This window comes from Molothrus ater, chromosome 17, assembly GCF_012460135.2.
Source record: "Molothrus ater isolate BHLD 08-10-18 breed brown headed cowbird chromosome 17, BPBGC_Mater_1.1, whole genome shotgun sequence".
Classification (NCBI taxonomy): domain Eukaryota; kingdom Metazoa; phylum Chordata; class Aves; order Passeriformes; family Icteridae; genus Molothrus; species Molothrus ater.
The window spans coordinates 12,049,455-12,069,022 of NC_050494.2; the positions used below are offsets into that span (position 1 = coordinate 12,049,455).

Genomic DNA, 19,568 nt, shown 5'->3' on the forward strand with positions numbered 1-19,568 from the left:
TCACGGCTTTTACCGAGCTTTCAAAGCCACAAAATCAGCTATCTGTGCTGAAATCAGAGGTGCTTAGCAGCAGTGCAGTGTGTGCAAATGGGCCTTTCCCAGCACTGCAGCCCCAGTGCCATGGAATCAGATGACAGCGCTCACACAGCTTCCCGACAGTTACATAAACTCAGCTGTTAAAATTACATGCCATTATATAACAGGTGAAAACACAGGCTCCAAACCTGACATCCCAGCAGGCAGCACATGCTGACAGGGCCTCAAATGCTGGTATTTAGCAGAAGCTGTGATATGGCATAAGAAGGCAGCATTTGAGACTCACTAGATTAAAGTGAGCTTTATTTTTCTAGCATTTTGTTAAGTCTTTAAATGAGCCATCATATTAATGTGAAATAAAGTGGAACTGCTGCCTCTTAGAGCAAAATATCTTCTCATATACTCACAGCAAAATAGTACAGACACAGTTTCACAGGAGTAAAACAAAGGCATCTGGTTACTACAGAGCAAGAAGGAAGAGGCTGTCCCAAATTCAGCTCCAGGCAATAATATTCTCTGAGACTAACAAATGCTGAGGCACTGATGTTTTTGGAGACAAGGTGCAGCACCAATGCAGTGCTATCAGTGCCTGTGGTAAAGCCAGTCAGCAATTGCAAAGGCAACAGATTGCATATAGTAAACACAACCCAATTAGCTTAAGTGTCCAGAAGTTACTGTATTAACTACATTTTAATATTTCTCATCAGTAGTATTTTCACTAGGTTTGAAGGAATTCAAGTCCTATTTTTATGCCCTGTGCAAGACTTGAATTAAATGGCTGAAAAGATAACTGATTTAGAGGCAAAGAAACAAATTCTATTTATTTTTCACTTCATTAACTCCAAAATCAGTCTTTTGTTCTCAAGCAATATTACTCCATAGTAAAGGTTAAACACATCTTCCCCCCTTTCTGTGAATCTGAAAACAATTGTATTTTTCAAGTTATAACAGTGCTCTCTTTGATGCCTCCCATCCAAAGGATCCCATCTGCTGATCAAAACCAAAGACACTGCCATCCTCAAGTCCAAAATCAGGTCCCATGCATGGTTTGAATGAGTTATCTAAGGAACAATGAAAGTGTGCTACTTGCATTTTAAAATATAATGTTAATATAAGGACTGGCAATTTAAGATTGTTATTTATTACTACTCTTGATATCAGCATGAAATTATTAGAACACACATGTGAGGTTGTGATTAAATATACCACAGCCATTTTCCACACTAACCAAATGATAAATCACTATAAATAAGGTTATCAGAAATTCTTAAAGCTGTGTAAGCAAGAGCAGAGCCCAGCTCAGGGTTAGCACAGCAGTCTCATAACTCAACTTTACTCCTAAGATCCACGCTCTACCTGGTGTGCCACAGGGAAGGAAAAGCAAGCTGCTGGCAGCATAACAAGAGATGCTTCCTACAACACCTGCCTGCACTGTATTTGCTCAAGGTGGAGCTAAGGGGCACTTGTGAGCAAAACTCAACACTGAGATCAAGACAACATTTCAAAAAGCCTGGTAAGAGCCTGCAAAGGAAGGAGGCTTTTAATTTTCAAAGTTCATCTGCAAGATGAAAAGCATCCACATCTTTATAGCACGAAGATAATTTGTAGCTAGAAACCATGCTAATTTTCATTATCATTTCATTGATTTCAGTGCATTTGATATGCTTGCCTGCAGCTAGTATAGATGACAGACAGCTTTACTTGGGGATTGTTCTGACTTTTAAAAATCTCCATTTCTCTCCAGAGAGCTTTTTCATTTACATATTAGTCATTTCAGAGCTCACTGGTACGTGCTGGCCCTCTCCTGAAGCAGAAGTGCTTTGCCTGCCCCACCTGGAGCTCCCACCACTCCCTGGTCACCTCCTCCCTGCCATTCCCCTGGGATTAACTGCAAGGGAGGCACAATCCTGCAGCCCTTTGCACACCCAATTTGACACCACAGAAATCCCAAAGACAACAGATCAATGAGTGTGCAAATATGGGCATGTATAAGAAGACTCATAGGATTAGAGTTGCTTAATTTTACAGTGCAAAGTGGTTTGGGGATCAGTTTTTCTTTTGTTGAAGCAAGTTCTCTCCAAGGGTGAGGTGTTTAAATATTTTACATTTTATTAAGTAAGAAACTGAACTCAATTTTTACATGTTCAATTTTTCAAGTAAAAAGCAGTAGTTTTAGCTTCTCAAAATGTTATCCCAGGCTGAAAAGAGGTTGGTAGGAGCAGACTGTATAACCTATCAACAATATTTCTTATCATGCCAATATTAATTTTTTTAGGAATAGCAAAGCAAATCTGAATCTGCAGGTTTAGAGGAATAATTTTCTTAACTCAAGTCTGACCTCATTCATCCAATATGCCACAACTACATCCTTTGATAGAATTCTTTATTAAGAACATGCATCAGAGAAGTTATTGAGAGAATACATTATCAGCAAGTTAACACACAGATACTGTTTGTAAGAATACTCAGCTCTTTATGCTTTCAGAGTAAGCCACTCCTTTGCTTTTCCATTACCAAACTTAGGCAAGTCAAGAGCTACTGACTCATTAGAGAAAATCATTAACTTTTCCTATGCAACAGCAAAGATTTAGTCATTTGACATTTTTAACACCAAAGGATACCGAATCTTCAAGGCACACAAAACAAGCATGGTTTGAAAGTAAATGTTTTCACTGTTGGTTAAATCAAAGGCAGATTGCCATCTGCCCACACTGGTCTAAACCAGTGGCTACAATCCACCCAGTTTTATTCCTCCCTCAATGTGCTCATCCAAGCACTTGTTTGACCCCGTGGTGAGCTGGTTCAGGAAGTTAAGCTGGCAAAAAACTAACTGTACAAAAATAATCCCAGAGGGAGGGCAGGGCTGCAGCAGAACTGGTTTGGATACGCTGGCTGAGGCTGTTAATGAACCATATCAATCATTTGTGTATTTCTGCCTTTTTCCTCTCCAAAACAAGATGTAAGACCAAACCTGTTACTGCTAGACCAGGAGTAAGGGAAGTAAGGATACATGAAATGGCTGCTTCTCCATGAAAACACAACCTCTTGGAAAAACCAAAATACTTTCAGGCTGCAAGGCATTCCAAGAAATAACAGATCATAAGAAGCTATTTTCAATCAGCAAAGAACTGCTTCAATGGCTTACCAGAAACATTAATTGATGTTCCTGCATCAATAATTCCACTGTTGGGCCTTACACAGTATCTACGTGGTGCTGTGGTCTTAACTTTGAAGCAGACATTTCTGTCCGTGGGGTTGCCGAGCTTCAGGTTTGTAGTGACCACATCTGTGAAAGGACCTGAGGAGGAGAGCAAAAGCAGACTTGAAATCACACAGAAAGCACTTTTCAAGCAGAGGCTAAGCAGGCTCTAAATCTCTGTTCACAAATCTTATAAAGTAATTAGATGTTCAATTTCCATCTGCAGCACGTACAGATAATCGTGCACGCAAAGCTGAGGCTGCAGGCAGGCCCCAGCCCAAGAGCTCATCATTAACAGCAAAACAAAAGGGGGAAATCATTCATACATTGTGCCAACACCACAACATGGCATTCAAAGGATGCCAAATTCCCTGCTGTGTCACAGTTGCTCCATTCTAGTCACAGAAGCCCAGGCTAGCAGAGATACCACGTATACCCATGCTGTAGGTGTAAGTAGTGAGTACATTAGTTTGTTAACCAAGGAATGGGAACCAAGGACTACCACAGATCCATCTGCACATGAGCTGGACCTCCACAGAACCAGGATTCCTCCAGGCATTCAGGAATGCCGCATCAAAAACAGCAAGACAAGCATACAGAGTGCATCTCCTTTTGCCTACCGAGTTTTAAATTTTTTTTAATAAACTGTCTTGGCAACTAGAAATTATAAACTAGAAGAAATAAAGTAGCCTACCTCACCCAGGACAGGAAATAACCATGTGGAAATAGGAAAATTTTTAGACACTGAGAGCACTGGTGAAAATTTCCATATTAGCGAATCCAAAATCAAACCACTGTCAAGTGCTGCAAAACCAAGTGCAGGCAAATCCTTTTCTCTCAGGCTCACTACCTAATTGAAACTCCCAAATCCCTCAGGCAGAAGAAAGGCTGGTTTCCTACAAGACACTGATAAATCAGACAGGTAGCACACAACTACAGTGCCTCACAGATGGCAAAGAAGTAAAATTAAAAGAAATATAACCACACTTTGATCAACTGTCTTCTCCATAGAAGTGATTAATTTGAGGCCTGAATAAAATATCTTCATTTGTCCTCAGGAGTAAAAGCAAATTAGTCCAAAAAAAGCATCAAACTTTTCCTTGCAGAAATGGCAACCCTAAAATTGAAAAAGGGTGAATGATGACGATAATAAAAATACTGGCAGGCAGCATTCCACCACCCTGCTCTGCCAGCATGGATGCCTTGATGTAATTTAAGTTTGCTTCTTATTCTACATAAATTTGTCTCCTAAAACAATATTTAACCCAGCTGTAACAGTACTACAGTCCTGCAACCTCTATCCTTGATCCAATTTGTTTAAAGTAATTAGAAGGGGAAAAGCCTCAAAACAATCACACACAGAGTAACCCCAACCAGACAACAAGGCAGCACCACTTCTGTCTGCACCCTGAGCAAACCAGCTTGGCAATGCAATGGGAGCTAAAAAAAATTTGAAGGAGTAAAATTTTCAGATCCCATGGCAAAGATTTCACTAGACCTGTGCCTAGTGAAACACTGAGATGTGAAAGAGAATGAAGCACAGCTGTAAAGTTTTCTCTGTGTTCTGCATGCAGAGAGAGACTGTAGGCTAATGGAAAATAACTGGCCAGAAGCAGCCATGAGTTGTTAAAGAAGTTCAAATAAGCCAAATCATCAGAAAAATCCAGCAAACGTTTAGGTGTGTAAGGGCAGAGGGCAGTAGCAGATCTTCAAAAGAGCCCTAACAGGGAGAAATCCAACGTTTCAGAAGAAATTACAGGATGCCTATGCAATAAGGATGTGTCTTTACTAAAAAATTACAGCTTGAGCTGTTCCAGCACAGGAGGAGGGTTGGCTGTACAAAGCCCTTCATGTGCAGCTGCATCCTCAGTAGTGCTTTACTGGTCTGCATGCTGGGATAGATTTCCTGGGGGAAATACCATGTTTTTACTTGGCTGATCCATGAATGTGCACAGGATTTGTGTGCCCCAGCACAGAGCTGCTGTTTGAAATAGTAATACGACAACAATTCTGTGTGGAAAATAATTTCCAAATGGAATTACTTATTGCTAACATAGATCACACCAAAATATTTGGCAGCAAAACCTTTCAGCAGACGGAACGCATTTCTTCTTGTCTGCTTGGTGTTTCCTCTTCTGTTCTGTCCACTAAACCCTAAACAGTTTCTTTAGCTACATTTCCCCCAAATTACAGGTTTTACAGCCACCACAACTGTACTAGAAGGTTGACATCTGCTTCCAGCAAACCTGTGGGCAAGCACACTCATTCTGATGGCCCTGCTGCTCAAAGTCTGCAGCAAAGCAAAACACAGCAGACAAATGCAGGATTAACGTGCCAATTAAGGTCTCCTGAAGTAAAAAAATAAACAGACCACAGGGTATTACTCAGGGGTAACTGGGGCATGGCAGTGAAATATTATCACTTGGCTGGCCTGCCTTTCAAGAGCAAGGCCCATGGACTGCCAGCTCGGGCTGAAATGAAACCTTGGTCGCCTGTTGTTGGATTACTACAGCCGAGGTTACAGGTTTTTGGGGAGGTTGGTGTATGTGGGAGAACTTATCCCAGGAGAGACACAAGGTAATTCTGCACTGGTGATACACCCTTGCTTTCCAGCATCTGGATTGGAGCACTGCAGATAAAGCTGGTGTGGGTATTAACAGTCAAGTGAGATGCACATCAACCCTGCAGCCTCATTCTCCAATGCAAGGCATTGGGACTTTGGGAATCGTACCCAAATACAGTAAGAGAAAACACTCTACAATCTTTCTGGTAACTTTGTCCTTGTCACGAGTGGATGGAATATTTATACAAGTTTATGCAACACCTGGACAATGCTTGTACTCCCAAGGTGGGTTGAAAGCACAGTGGAGCCAGACTGGTGCATCTGGATGGTCCTTGGGTGAAAGCAGCAAGTGAAGACTGACTCTTAAGACCCACAACCCTTACTTAATCACATTATTTTGTTTTGAATGTTTTTTTGATTGCTCATAATAATATTTCTAGATAAGTGGAACTCATACTAAGGCAGGGTGCTTTCCAAATGACAATTTGCTCTTTAAAATCATCCCAACTATTTTTCTCACATGTTTTTTAAAGATCATGAGAAGAATGCCACTGGTGTCATCTCAAGGACAAAGTTATGGGAAACAGGGTCTGTACATGCATCATCTGACATGGGGGTGTCATGGGAGCATGGAAGAATGTAGTAAATTGAATTTAGTGCTGAAAGTCTGCAATACTCCACAAGGGCTTGGTGACTTTCTCCTGCCAAAATAAAGTCAGCCCGTATTAATGCAAAGTGGGCATCCAGTGATACACAAGCTAGCAGTATTACTGAAAGGAAAAGAAACATCACCTCCTATACTCATAAAACAACAAATAGCAAGAGGTATCCTGGTTTTTCATAGGACTACTTTTGAGCAGGGTTGTTACTGAACTGTGGCTTTTCACCCACAAATCCACCCCTTCACGTCTGAAGATCACAATGTTACCTCAGAATTTTCCAGTCCATTTCCTATTCAAACACCAGTGCTGTATCAACCTTTCCTTAGAGAGCCATGCTGCAGTGTAGGGATGGCATTGTAATATCCCACACCATTTTAGTAATGATAAAAAAGTCTGGGAATTAGGTCAAAAGAACATGATGTCAACTCTATTTAAATTTTAAATAACCCTCACTGCAATTGAAATTGCCCGTAATTGTTTCAGCAAATTCAGGCTGATAACTTTTGGATGAGCACAGTACTCACTGTGAGTTCCCTGCCACTCGCTCCTCAAAGAAATCACGTTACACAGCCACATCATTTCTACTACACCTCAACACAACCATCCCCCCCTTAACCAAAATTCCATGCTTTGGCATGGCAAATAATCAGTCCTCATGCTGTTTGGCACATGAAGGAATTCAGCATAAGTGCCAGCAGAGGGAAAGCTTTGATGGCACAGGCTTGGGCAGGAACATTCAAGCCCAGCAGGGACAGTCCTCTGCAGATCTGTACCTGCAATTATCACTACATCTTTATCATTAACTACACACATCAGCTGGGCCACAGGGTTGCTTAATTCCTGCATGAGCCCATCTCACTGCTGAGAGGGGAAGTGGTCTGGCCTCTCATCTCCAGCAGCTGCCTGTGCAAGCTGCACTGTGTTCCTCTGCATGGGCCAAGAGCAGAGCCAGGGAGCTGCTGGGGCTGGAAATTAATCCACTTACCAGAGAGAGGGAGGGGGCAGTGGGGAAGAGAAAAAGGAGAAGCAGTTTTCAGCCAGAGTGAGCAGCACTCAGAGCTGGCATCAGGGAAACTGCATCTTCCTGCACAGCATTCTGCCAATTTAAGGTCTCACAGTTGCAGGTTAAAGCTTGCAAGCACATCTGGGCATACGTGCTGCAGTCACACTTGTAGTGTTGGCATAGCTGCTGAAAGTAATTAAGGCACATTCATCATTTTGTCTGTACTTAAATTTAATGCAAATTCTCAGCTGCTAAAAGCTAGGCATTCCTAAAACATGCAGTGAACTCTTCAAAGAACAGCACTGCAGGAATACTTGATACAACTGGCAACCACTGATCCACAAGACTAAGAATAAATTCTTATCAAGTTGCCCATGTTACTCCCAGAGTGTTTTAGATGCACTTTCAGCATCTTCCCCTAAACAACTTTTGCAACTCCAGCTCACCACAGACATGTATCCAACAGCAAGGTAATTGGAAACAGCCAGCAATACAGGCAGAGCTCCTCATGAGATAACCTCTCTGTACTTCCTTTGTGGAAAGCAATAATAGGAGGGGAAGGATGTATTTCACCATGGTTTAATCCCACTGATGTGTCAGATGAAAGTCATTAATCACCTGACACATTAATCAGCCATAGAAAGGTAACTGAAGAATCTTTAATAAGGGAGATGGTGGAAAGCAATAGAGGGGAAACCTAAATTGTTTTGTGACTATTCTCAAGAGCCCAAATCCTACATGTGACTGGTAAACGTCCACATGGAGCAGTAATTAATCCAGTGAAAGAGTCACACTGGCCCTGTGTGAGGGGAAAGGATGGGGGCTGAACATGATACTCATCCCTTCCCTGTCCCACACCTACACTGGCCTCTCTCCCATAGCATTAAGTGCCTCCCCCAGCTCTGCCAGCCCCTCAAACTGGGATGCCCCTTGCCCTGCTTGAGAAAGAGGTGTTAGCACCATCAAACAGCCACCGTACCCCTGTCTCCATCTGATCAGCTCAGTCTTTCTACCTGCACCTTTTCTCATCTTCACATCCGAGTGGTTTCTCAGTTCCTTTACCGCCCCTGACAACACCAAGTGATTTCATTTTATTTCCATGGGCTCTCCCATTTTATTTCTGTGGGTGTCTATCAGAATAAGAGAGCCAGGCAAAATAAAACCAGTAGTGATGTGCAAGAGGGCTCAATAACAGGTGAGGACTCTGACTTACTGCACGCTTCTTTTAAAGTCATATATAAAGCTGATGACCTTTGAAGATAAACACTAAAATGAAAAGAGCTGAAATGTCAAGCAAGACATCTTGAGCTATCAGCCAGGTGCCTGAGAATCAACAACACCCAAGATCCAATCAAACTCTCCACCACCTTCCTTGTCTTTAGACAAATCACTTAAGGGCTTGATCTTCTGCTATTAAGAGCCTTAAGAGTTGACAGCAGCTCCAAAACAGAAGCAGGTTTGGACCCTTATAGTTTCCCTCTCAGTCAAGTAAGGAGAATACTTACCTAATTACACAGAATCTTGTGAAGATTAGTGTTTTAAAGAGTACTGTGTGCCAAGGTTTAATCATCATCATCATCTGGCTCTGGAGACTCTCATAATTAAGTGAGCATCCGCAACTTTTGAAATCAAAGAAGCCAAAAAATCAGAAGCGAGAAGATCCTGTGTTGCATAAATATCTGATTTCACAAGTAACTCACTGAGACAACCTAAACCCCCCAAATTTGGTAATTATTTTCAAAAAATCCTTGTGTAAACCACATGCCAACCTTTTGACCTCAGCTCAGATTTTAAAATGAATTAGCTACAAACCCCCAGTCCTGTGGAATCAATATCTTTACTCCCAGCATCCCCCTCCCCACCCAAAAGAGCCCTTGAAACAAAGTGACAGGAGGGGAGTGGTCCCTTCCACTTCTGCTGTGTCAAACAGTGGATACCTGGATGAAAATATATTACAAAAATAGAAGCAACACCTACATCACTCCCTATGCAATAGCTGATGCAGTGGAGCAATTTTTTTAAGAAGTATGCAATCAATAAATTGACCTAAGAGGAAAAAAAAAAAAAAGGGTGCAGAAACCCAACAAAATTACATGATTCAGGTGCCAAAGTTGGAGCAAGGTTGGCACTAAGTTACTCCATTTAGATGGATTAATCAGTGTCCTTCCCTGGCCTATTCTAGCATAAACTATTTTTCTCAGAGCATGCCTCATGCTTAATTGGGAAAAAGCCCAAACCTCAAACAAATATGAGACTGAAGGCTATTTTCAGGGTATTTGTTAGTCTGTAATTTTTGTCACCTTTTATCCCTCAGAGGATCATTAACAGTCTGACTTCACAGCTGTAAGAACTGAGAGGCCACACATAAGCTTGCCAAGAGAAACAGAAGAATATGTCCTTCATCTAACTTTGGTACCACTGTCATTTGTTTTTTCCCAATTGATCTCTTCAGAGTTTTTCTACACCCAAACATTACCTACAGCAAACTTCAGCAACAAAATCACACAGCACGAAATACCTTCTCTGCATCATGTAGTCAAACAGATTTCTGCACACACTGGCATGAACAAGAGACTGAGAGCAGCCCTGGTGAGCTCTCAGAGGTGTTTCTCTGTTTCAGCTGTGCTTTCAGACCCTTTCAGGAGCCAGTGCCAAACAGATTGTATTACCTTGCTCATTCTGCACACAAATATCACATGAGCCAACTCTGTCCAGGTATGAAAACAGCTCAGGAAACACTGGGACAGCAGCTGCATCTCTTTCAATAACCATGATGTAGCCAGATTCACTTAGGTAACACATCTCCTTTTTGTACATAGCCTGGAGCTCCATCCATGGGCTATGGGAAGGACAGAAACAAAGCCCAGGCTCCCAGGAGAGGTGGGGATGCAGCAACAGAGCAATGAAGCCTTGATGTGCAAAGCTCCCCGACAAAAACACTGCTGAAGACTGAAACCAGTGTAAAATGTTTCCCTGGAAGAACCCTCCTGATTTTAATCACCAATCCAAGCTACACTTTTTCTTCTAAAGTGATTTTTTCCTGGTCTAATTTCATCACTAATCTCCATTTCAAATGCACATCAAAATGTTAGGGAAGGAGCAACTTAACTGCTCTAATTTTACGCTCACATATACTCCTCAAATAGAGAAATTTGATGTGCAACTTAAATAGCAAATGAGCAAATATTTTGAAGTGCAGAACTGTGCATAAGTTGAAAATACCAGAAGAAACAAACACAGTTAGATATTCTGGGGATGCACAAAGAATAGCTGCTTTTCTAATAAGTTAAAAAACCCAAGCCACATAAAATAGGCAGTGGGATACTATTTATGGCTACAAAAAAGGAAGGAATCCTGAGCTTAGCAAGATACATTTCAGGGGAGCTACTTGAAAACCAGCCTATTAACTGTACTTTCAGACTAAAGGGGGAAAAAAACCAAAACAAAACAAAACCAGAAATTTAGCTAGCAGCAGACAGAAAACATAATAAAAAAAAAAAATCTGACAGTTTATATGTGTGGCATAGAACAAGAAACAAATGTCAGCTTGTGTTCTTCAAGCCTAAACTTCTGTCTTTTCCAACCTAAACAATTCCATGATTCTGTGATCATCTGCACCACTGTATGACACCACTAAGCACAGTGTAAAAGCAGCCATACAAAAATTAAGGGGAAAAAAATGTTACTGCCTTTCTATCTCTGCTCCTAGTCTGGTAAAAATATAGAAAGGCCAGAAGACAAGAAATCACAATCCAGAGGAAATGCAAATGTTTTGAGAAAAAACCAAAATATATTGTTAATTCACATATCACAAGAAGCACTAACTGCAAATATCAACAGACAACAAACATGGAACTGCACAAGGGGGAGGGTGAACAGCTGTGAGAAACACCAGAAGCACCAGCAAGGATGAAGCTAACTAGCTGTGATGAAAAAAGTAGCAGTCTTGGGAAAAACAAGAAAGTGCAATTTTTTTTCCTTAAAAGAATTACATAGTCATTTGACATGCCTTCTACAAGCACAACTAATTTGTCTTTTCAATTGCTTGCAAAAACATAAGATTTGGCTCCATAGTGATCCCCACACCTACATGATTTTATAATCTGCATCCTAAATAACTGGATCACCAGGCAAACCTCCTCCTTCTCTATTTTTCCACCCCTCATGGAAACCAACCAAGAAAACAGGATTAAATTTAGAATGATAAAATCTTTAATCCATGCACCATGGTATGAGGGACTTCGTACACAGCTCAGAGAACTAGACACTAAAGTAGTTTAGCAAAGAGATTATTTTCATAAAGTATTTATAAAAACGTGGGGTAAGTACTGCAGGCAGCAGCAGTACCCAATCTGTACAAATGTGTTTGAGGCCAGGAGAATTCCAGCTGAATTGAGCAGTTTTCAGAACAGCTCCAATAGGGAAAGAGCAGAGCATCCTCGGTGTGGTTGGTGCTGCTGGTGTGAACACAGAGCCACCATCAGGGCAGGTGTGCAGCCCTGAACCACACAGGGCAATGGGGATTTGCTCTGCACTCGCTGCCAGTGACAGCAAGGACTGGGACAGCTGCTCCAGACCCGCGGCACACAGCCCTCCTTACAAAAGGTTGCCTAGCAGGCCAAATTTTCAACTCAACAACATCCCTGGCATCTCAGAAAGCATCTTATATGGCTCTACAGACATCTTGGCCAGCAGAGCACTGAAAGAGTTTATATATTGAAAAAATACTGGGTCAAATGCCGGAGGAAGAGACTTAGCATGAATCTAACCCCTAGCTTGGACAAACTGGTAGTTAAATATTCATATATGTATGCAAAATAAGCTTCCTTTCTGCCTCTGGTCATCACACAGGAAGACAAAGGACCTTCAGTGTTGTGGCAGGAGCTGTCACACCAGTGCCAGTGCCTCACCTAGAGGGGAGAGGGCTCTATCTAACTGGGAAGAGTTCCTGACCTAATCAGTGAGGATTTACTTGCAGAAAAAACCCAACAAAAGAACAATTGCAGCAGCAAGATGATAATGTTAAAGATCACGTTTCTTACAAATACAAAGATGAAATTTAAGTCTGAAACAACATCTGTCACCACAAACAGAACTGTTGCAAACACCATCAATAAGGCTTTCAAAGCCAAGCAGTCACACTGACAGGGAAAGTAAAGAGGCTGTTATTGTACCAACTATGAAATGCATTCAGTAGTTATTAGCTGTACCCAGCAGGCAGCAAACATAAGACCAATATGGTAACAAGATAGTAGAAAATGAGTGTGACTGCAAGATGTGGGCAGAATTAGCAAGGGTCATTTGATTCCTGCACTGCCTCAGCTGGGCAGAAAGCTGTGCTCAGAGGCACTCAGAAACAGGACAAACCCTCCCTCGCCCAGTTTCCTACAAAAATTGCATTATAACATACGTAGAAGTTGCTCATTTGATCCAAAACTCATTTGATGCAATCAGTACCTTCAGAGCTGGCTGCATAGAACAAATTAAGCTGCTTTTAAAATTGGGTATTTGTTCATAGATGTAAGCTGACCTGAGCTCATGAAGTTGGATCATTTGCTATGGTGATGATGCCTTTTTTCCAGTTGAGTTTCAAAACAGATCTGACAATCTATTTAAAGGTTTGCACTTGAATTTTTACAATCCTAATTCTGAATTAGAGAACACATTAAACAGAATTCACTCTTGTATTTAATGGCAGCTAACCTGTTTTAAAAGAAATAAGACATTACACGATTACTGGTAAGTTTTTAATTTATGAATCTTGCACTGCGAGGAAAAATAGGTAATAATTTATTTTCCAATGAGGAGGCACTCTCAGGAGCTGCTGTATAAATTTCCACTCTATATTCTTTCACGGGTGACAGGACACTGCACATGGCATGCAGGGCAGCAGCTGGTAAATACAATTTACTGCTAAGTACCAGTGTGAACCTGCATCCGCTCTGACGCATTAACTGTGCCTTCATTTTGCCATGATAGCCATGCTCCCAGGACTTGAGAGAGCCACCCCTTCCATCTGTATTTTCAATATAATCTCTTATCAGATATATCTTCTGAAGTGATGAATAGAGGTCACATCGCAGCAACTAAATCAGACTGGCAGGCTGCCATCCTGATGAGCTTTAAATAACAAACTTGAAAAACTTTTTCATGTATCATTACAATAGCTCCATAGCTCAAAGTGAGCTGAAAATCCATGGGCAAACACAGGATTCCCAAGGAACGGGAAGTTGTGAATGTATGTGGCCCATTCTGTACAGTAAAGGCAATGAGTTGACCACATTTAAAACACAAAATCCCACGAAACTAAGAGAAGCAATGGCCAAGTAACAAATTTTATTACTGCATTAGGTCTTTCCCTGAAATAGTAATACTTTGATCCTATTAATGCTCATAACTTCAACTGGAATTCTTAAAACCTGTGCAGTACAAAATTATTCAAAAGTCCTTAACCCGTAAATCACATTGACCAAAGCCTTCAAGGAGATTGTGGTATTTTTGGAAATAGTCTTGGGAGACCTAAATACATTAATTAAATTTAACAGAAAATGCACTGCTTCACACATCTCAATTGTTCTTCGGTGCTCCAATCATCCTATTCAAAGTTTCAAATTTCTGTTAGTCCCACACGTACAATTCCTTTCTCCTTTCCCAATGGAGCTGTTGAGTGTTGTGTCTCTAGTGTACAGGACAGCAGCAGGTTAAGAAAGCTCAAGAGAAGCACAATCTTCAACTTATTCCACCTTTCAAAAAAGAGATGTGTTGTAAGAAACGCACAATGCATCACTATCCTCTCTTACCTCCCGTCTTTTCTCTCCTAACACCTCTCTCCTGAAGTGAGACTATGCAAAGTGATGAATTAATTATAAAACCAATGGAGCACGTGAAATCAGAGTAATTCAGTGAGATGCAGCAGGTCTGTGCAACTAAACAAATGTTTAATAGAATAAGTTATTGATTTTAGCTAAGCTGCAAGAAAAGTGAGTGCATCATTAACTGCATCAGAAAAAGACTGATTTCTTTGATAACTGGGATATATTTTAGGATAAATTTGTGTAGATTTAGGAAGCCTGCCCGTTATTTAAATACTATGTCCCCTTTTCAAGACTATGATTTGATAATTAAATTCAAACATGTAGAGAGATGCAAAGGTTTACTCGTATTTAATGCGGTAACAATGACTTGACTTGGAATCAGGCCAGACAAAGGGAAGCAAGGGCTGGTACATTTTTCAGCAGGAAAGCAGACAGCCATTGGCACAGCAGCCTTCAAAGAGTAAAGAAATCCTAGTACTGGCTGCCATTCTGCTGTGAATACCAGGAGGGCTCTAAGAGTTTAAAGAAAACAGCATATAAACATTCAGCTTCAAAGATGCATATTAATTATCCTAAACAGCCAACTACTCACAATAATGTCACTATTTTACATTCTTAAACATGGCCTGTGACTAGAAATTCCTATTTATCCAATACAGGAGACATTGAGCACGAAGTCAAATTCCTCCCAATACCTTCAGTGCAGGAGTGATTCAACCATTCCCAATGGATCAGGACAGGGACAGAGACATAAGTAATAGTCCACATGCCCTGACCCTCTCTTCTGAGACTTGGCAACAGCAGCTTCAGCAAACACTAATCTCACACCCCAAATGTTACTGGCCTGTTGGACTGAAGAGCCTCAGCCTGGTATCTGGTAGAAGGGGATATTCCTGTCACACACAGGAGGCTTTGCACACCCCCACTGCAATGAGCAGATCTGGCTGGAGTTTACTCAGGCTGACCTGGAGGAGCTCAGAGTGTCTCAGTAGGGAGTGGCAGCCACCCCACCACAGAAACACAAACTGCACAGGACTGGGGTAAACACTAAATTCTGAACATTTCAATGCTGCAGATGCACTGCTGGACTGAGTACACCAATACAGGCCGAGGCCACACCTTTGGGCTGCAGCTCTGAGGTAGCCAGGGCTTGTCCCTGAGCCAGTGACAGGTGACAGCCCCAGGTCAGGGGCTCTGTCAGCAGCAGAGAGGATCGGCGGCTCTGGTCCATTGTTGTGCCCTTAGCAGAAAGCAAAGCTACACAGTGACATATTGCATAGGTCCAGGATCACACACTGGGGACAGGAACCTGCATTTCCAACTGGCACGACTGGCAGAGTTTAGCAAGGCACTAATCCCTGCTTGGCAGTACTGCCGGGAGCCACTTGGGGAGCACGGACAGAGTGCTGAGTCATAAGTCCAGCCTAACCTGGAGCAAACCTCCAGAAACGCTACCAAAATGTCCCTCAGCCTCCACCACCGCCCATCTGTGCCACCCCTCCTGAGCAACACTGCCCCAGCAGCATCTCAAACCCTACAAACCCAGGGCAGTCCTAAAATACGCTATATTTTAACAAAATGTTACTTCCTGGCATTAAACAGCCGATCTCTAGTCCTGGTGGGCACATATGGTGAAAAGACAGATCAGCCTCGGTGGGCAGCCATCCTGTGAGGTGCAGGAGGCATCCTGCAGCACAATTCCACATCCTTGTTCAGCTTTAAATCTAGCAAATCTTAAAGTCAGACCCCCGAATGTTCTAACAAATTCTTGGCAGATTAATGTCATCTCTTAGATTGAAAAAAGAAGAAGAAAGGGAAACATAAATGTAAATGTCACGTATACCAACAACGCTCTTTTTCACCATTTGTTACCAGTAAATGCTGAGCTGTAAACCTTTAGCTGGATAATTTTTTTGCAAGTCTACAATGAGCAAGAAGTGAAGGAAGTCACTGGCAAGCCAGTGAAGCTCCTATTTCACATGGCATGAGAGAGCAGGGCAAGAAGTGGGCACCTTCAGCCACCTAATGGTGTTCTGCCTCCCACGACTCACAGCTGCATTTCAGCACAGCACACGCTGATGCTATTTTGGAGCATGTGTGCTCTGCTGTAGGAGATGCGAGGCGGGAGGAAAGACAACCCCTGCTCATGTTCACATGCTGTGAAAAAAAAATTCCAGCATGAAAAACTCCTTTGATATTTTTTTCAAACGAGACACAAGCACAGTATTTTGAAACAGAGCACCAAATGAATTTATGACATTCACTGCAAAACCAAGGGGCTACAAAAGCTTCTATAAAATGGTTTTCAACCCTTTAGAAGCGAAAGTGCAGGCCATGGATGCAACCCCAAAGTGACTGGGACACATTATAGAAGACATCTTCATTCACTATATTATTCCTGACATCCTACCTCCCTCTAAATTTTATACTGAAGAGCTACACAGAGCCTTTCAACAGCATCAGAGCAAACACTTTTCTGCTTTTTCTACCTGTCTGCATTTGGACTCAGCCCTTCACCATTTCCAGTATTAGGTTTACAGCCCAATCTCAGTCTCATACATTGAGTACCATGTCTTTCAGCACACACCATAAGGATGCCTGTACCAGTCAGCAGCTCCACGACCTCTGTCAGCCTGGATCTACTTGTACGGGGCCAAGGAACACTCTGGAAATAAATGCAACTATTTACAAAGGTAACAATATCATTTCAGCCCTATCACCAGGCAGTATGTCATCACAAAATTAGTAGGGCAAGAAATGCTTAGAGCAGAATTTACTTCATGAATACTTCAACCTGGTGTTTCCTGAATGAAGGACAGCGGTCAGCACTGCTTGCTAGAAAGGACTGTAAGGCACAGGTATTGCCAAAGCATATGAATGCTGCCCACAGCATTAAGTCTGTTTGAACATTAATATTTAAGTGTACTTTGAAACTAAGCCATTTAATAGCTGCAGTTAGTCAAGTGGCATTTTATGCCATAAGGAGTACGCGTTGCTGGCTAAAGATCTGGCAACCAAAAGCGCTATGGTTAGTTGATTTAACTTCAACGGCTACTGGTTATTTAGCTCAGAACCTCATCTGAAAGAAAGACACCTTGACAAGTTATCATTACTTCAAGAAAAAACAGAGTCTAGCAAGGTTTATATCTACCTGTGATGAAGAAAGGAATGAAAAACAAACCCTGAACCACAATTATGTCTCATTAGCAAGTCCACACCAATTAAGGGCCCACTTTTTGCCCACCTGAGCTAGGATTTGCTTGTTTGCTGAAAGCAATTTTATCCAGAACAAGAGGTGATTTTAATCTAATCATACTTAACACAAAGAACGTCAAAACAACAATAGTTTCCTTCTTAAGCATGTTTGATACTGCTGCCATAACAACTTCAGCTTACAACAAAGATAGATTCATTCCCCCCAGTGTTTGTTAACAGGCTGTTTGATAAAACCCACTTCGTATTAATAGTTCAAACATATTAGCTAATAAAAACTGGTAAAGACCTCCTCTATATTTAAAAATGTACATGAAAGCTTTTTTTAAAGGAGTATTATTTTTGCCAGAGGCCAATAAACAGATCCCCATTTTTTAAAAAAGCTTATTTGCCAGATAATCAAGCAAAGCTATAAAACACCTCTGACTCTAGTCGCATAAATAAACTTGCTGATTGCTTATTTGTAATCCCAGAATATTGTATTACAGCTGTGCTGTCAGGCTGCAAGGCAGGAATTTCAGTGCCAGTGGAAGCCCAAACCCATTCAAGACTTTTATTTGAAGGGTGGATTTTTGCACAGGCCGCCTATTCGTGACTTCTTTAGCCAAACAGCTTGCTAAATTATAATAATAAGCAGGAAAAGCCAGGAAGTGCTGCCCAGCACCTGGCCAGAGGCCTCGCGTTTTTGGCCAGAGACATGATTGCAACCCCACAGTGCATGGGACACATTACAGAAGAAACCCTTATTCGTTATCTTATTCCCAACATCCTTCCTCCGTCTAGATTTTATACAGAAGACCCACTCAGAACACTTAAACGGCTCCATTGCTAGGAATTTGTCTTTTGATTAAGCCCTTTATCCGTCCCTCGGGTTTGTGGCACCTGGGCTCCCAGTCCTACCTCACGGACATCGCTGTCCTACATTACAGCACCAGATCTTTCGGCCGGGGCCGCGCACACACCCCCGGCTGGGCCTGGGGAACGCAGCCCGGCTCCCGCCGCTGCCCCGCGGGGTCCCCCCCTGTCCGCGGCCGCCGCCCCCGGGAAGGTCAGCCGGGCACAGCCCGGTGTTCCCGCGGCCGCCCGGGGAAGGCGGCGGCCGGGACCCCCCCGCGCCGTCCCCGCGGGCCGCCCCCACCCGCGCCGCGGCTGCGGCAGCGCTGAGGGCGGCGCGGGGCGACCCCCGCGGGCCGGGGGCGGCTCCGCGGCGGGCGGGGGGCCCCGGCGGGGCGGCGGGCGCGGCGCTGAAGGACATTTTAGCTGCCGGCGGTGCCCGGCCCCCGGAAAATGGCTGCCGGGAGCGGGCCCCGAGCGCGGCCGCGCCGCCCGCCCGGCGCGGGGAGCGGCGGCGAGGGATGGCGGCGGCCGCCTCGTACCTTTGAATTTGAGCTCGTGCTGCGGTTCGAGGCTGAGGACCTGCTCCGCTTTCGCCATGTTCCTCCTCCTCCTCCTCCTCCTCGGCGGTGGCGGCACCAGGCGGAGAGAGGAAGGGACGGGGAGGGAGGGGAAGGAAGAGGGGAGGGAGGGAGGAAGGGAGGGAGGAGGGAAGGCGGGCGGGGGGCGCGCCCGGTGCCGGGTTCACTCCTCGCCCGGGTGCCGGTTCACCCTCTCCCGGCTACTCGTTCGCTCGTCGCTCGGGCGCTGTTTCACCCTCCCCTGGGTGGTTGTTCACACTGTCCCGGCGGCCCCGGAGCGGGGACAGGCGCGGCCGGCGGTCGGGCGGCGGCTGGCGGCGCACACGCTGCCGGGCAGGGCGGGCGGGAGGCGGGATGATGCAGCACGGAGGGGCCCGCGGAGAGGCTGCGGCGGCGGCTGACGTGAGCCCGGCCCCGCCGTGAGGGGCCGCGGGGGGGAGGCTCCGCGCCGCCGCTCCTCGGGCGCTCCCGTGGCCGGAGGTGCCTCCCCGAACGTTTCAGGAACAAAGAGGGCTAATAAACAACGTTTAATCGTCACTGGAAAGCGTGGTTTGTAATAAAGCGTGGTTTGCCTTTTATCCAGAAGCAGCGTGTTTTTTTAGGCCTCTACTCCGTGTGGCCTCAGGGCTGCAGGGGAAGCCCTCAGGCCCCTCGCCGCCTGC

At 43.7% G+C, this 19,568-nt stretch overlaps 1 protein-coding gene across 1 annotated transcript in view; it reads right to left on the reverse strand.

The window, feature by feature from the left end:
- VAPB (VAMP associated protein B and C) overlaps window positions 1-19,218 on the reverse strand; it is a 37,583-nt gene extending 18,365 nt beyond the window's left edge. Inside the window, exons 1-2 of the mRNA XM_036395510.2 lie at window positions 18,868-19,218; window positions 3,182-3,334 (exon numbers count right to left, since the gene is read on the reverse strand). Of these exons, the coding sequence (XP_036251403.1) occupies window positions 3,182-3,334; window positions 18,868-18,925 (211 nt within the window). The 5' untranslated portion in view covers window positions 18,926-19,218. The remainder of the gene's footprint in view (window positions 1-3,181; window positions 3,335-18,867) is intronic.
- Window positions 19,219-19,568: the final 350 nt, after the last annotated feature.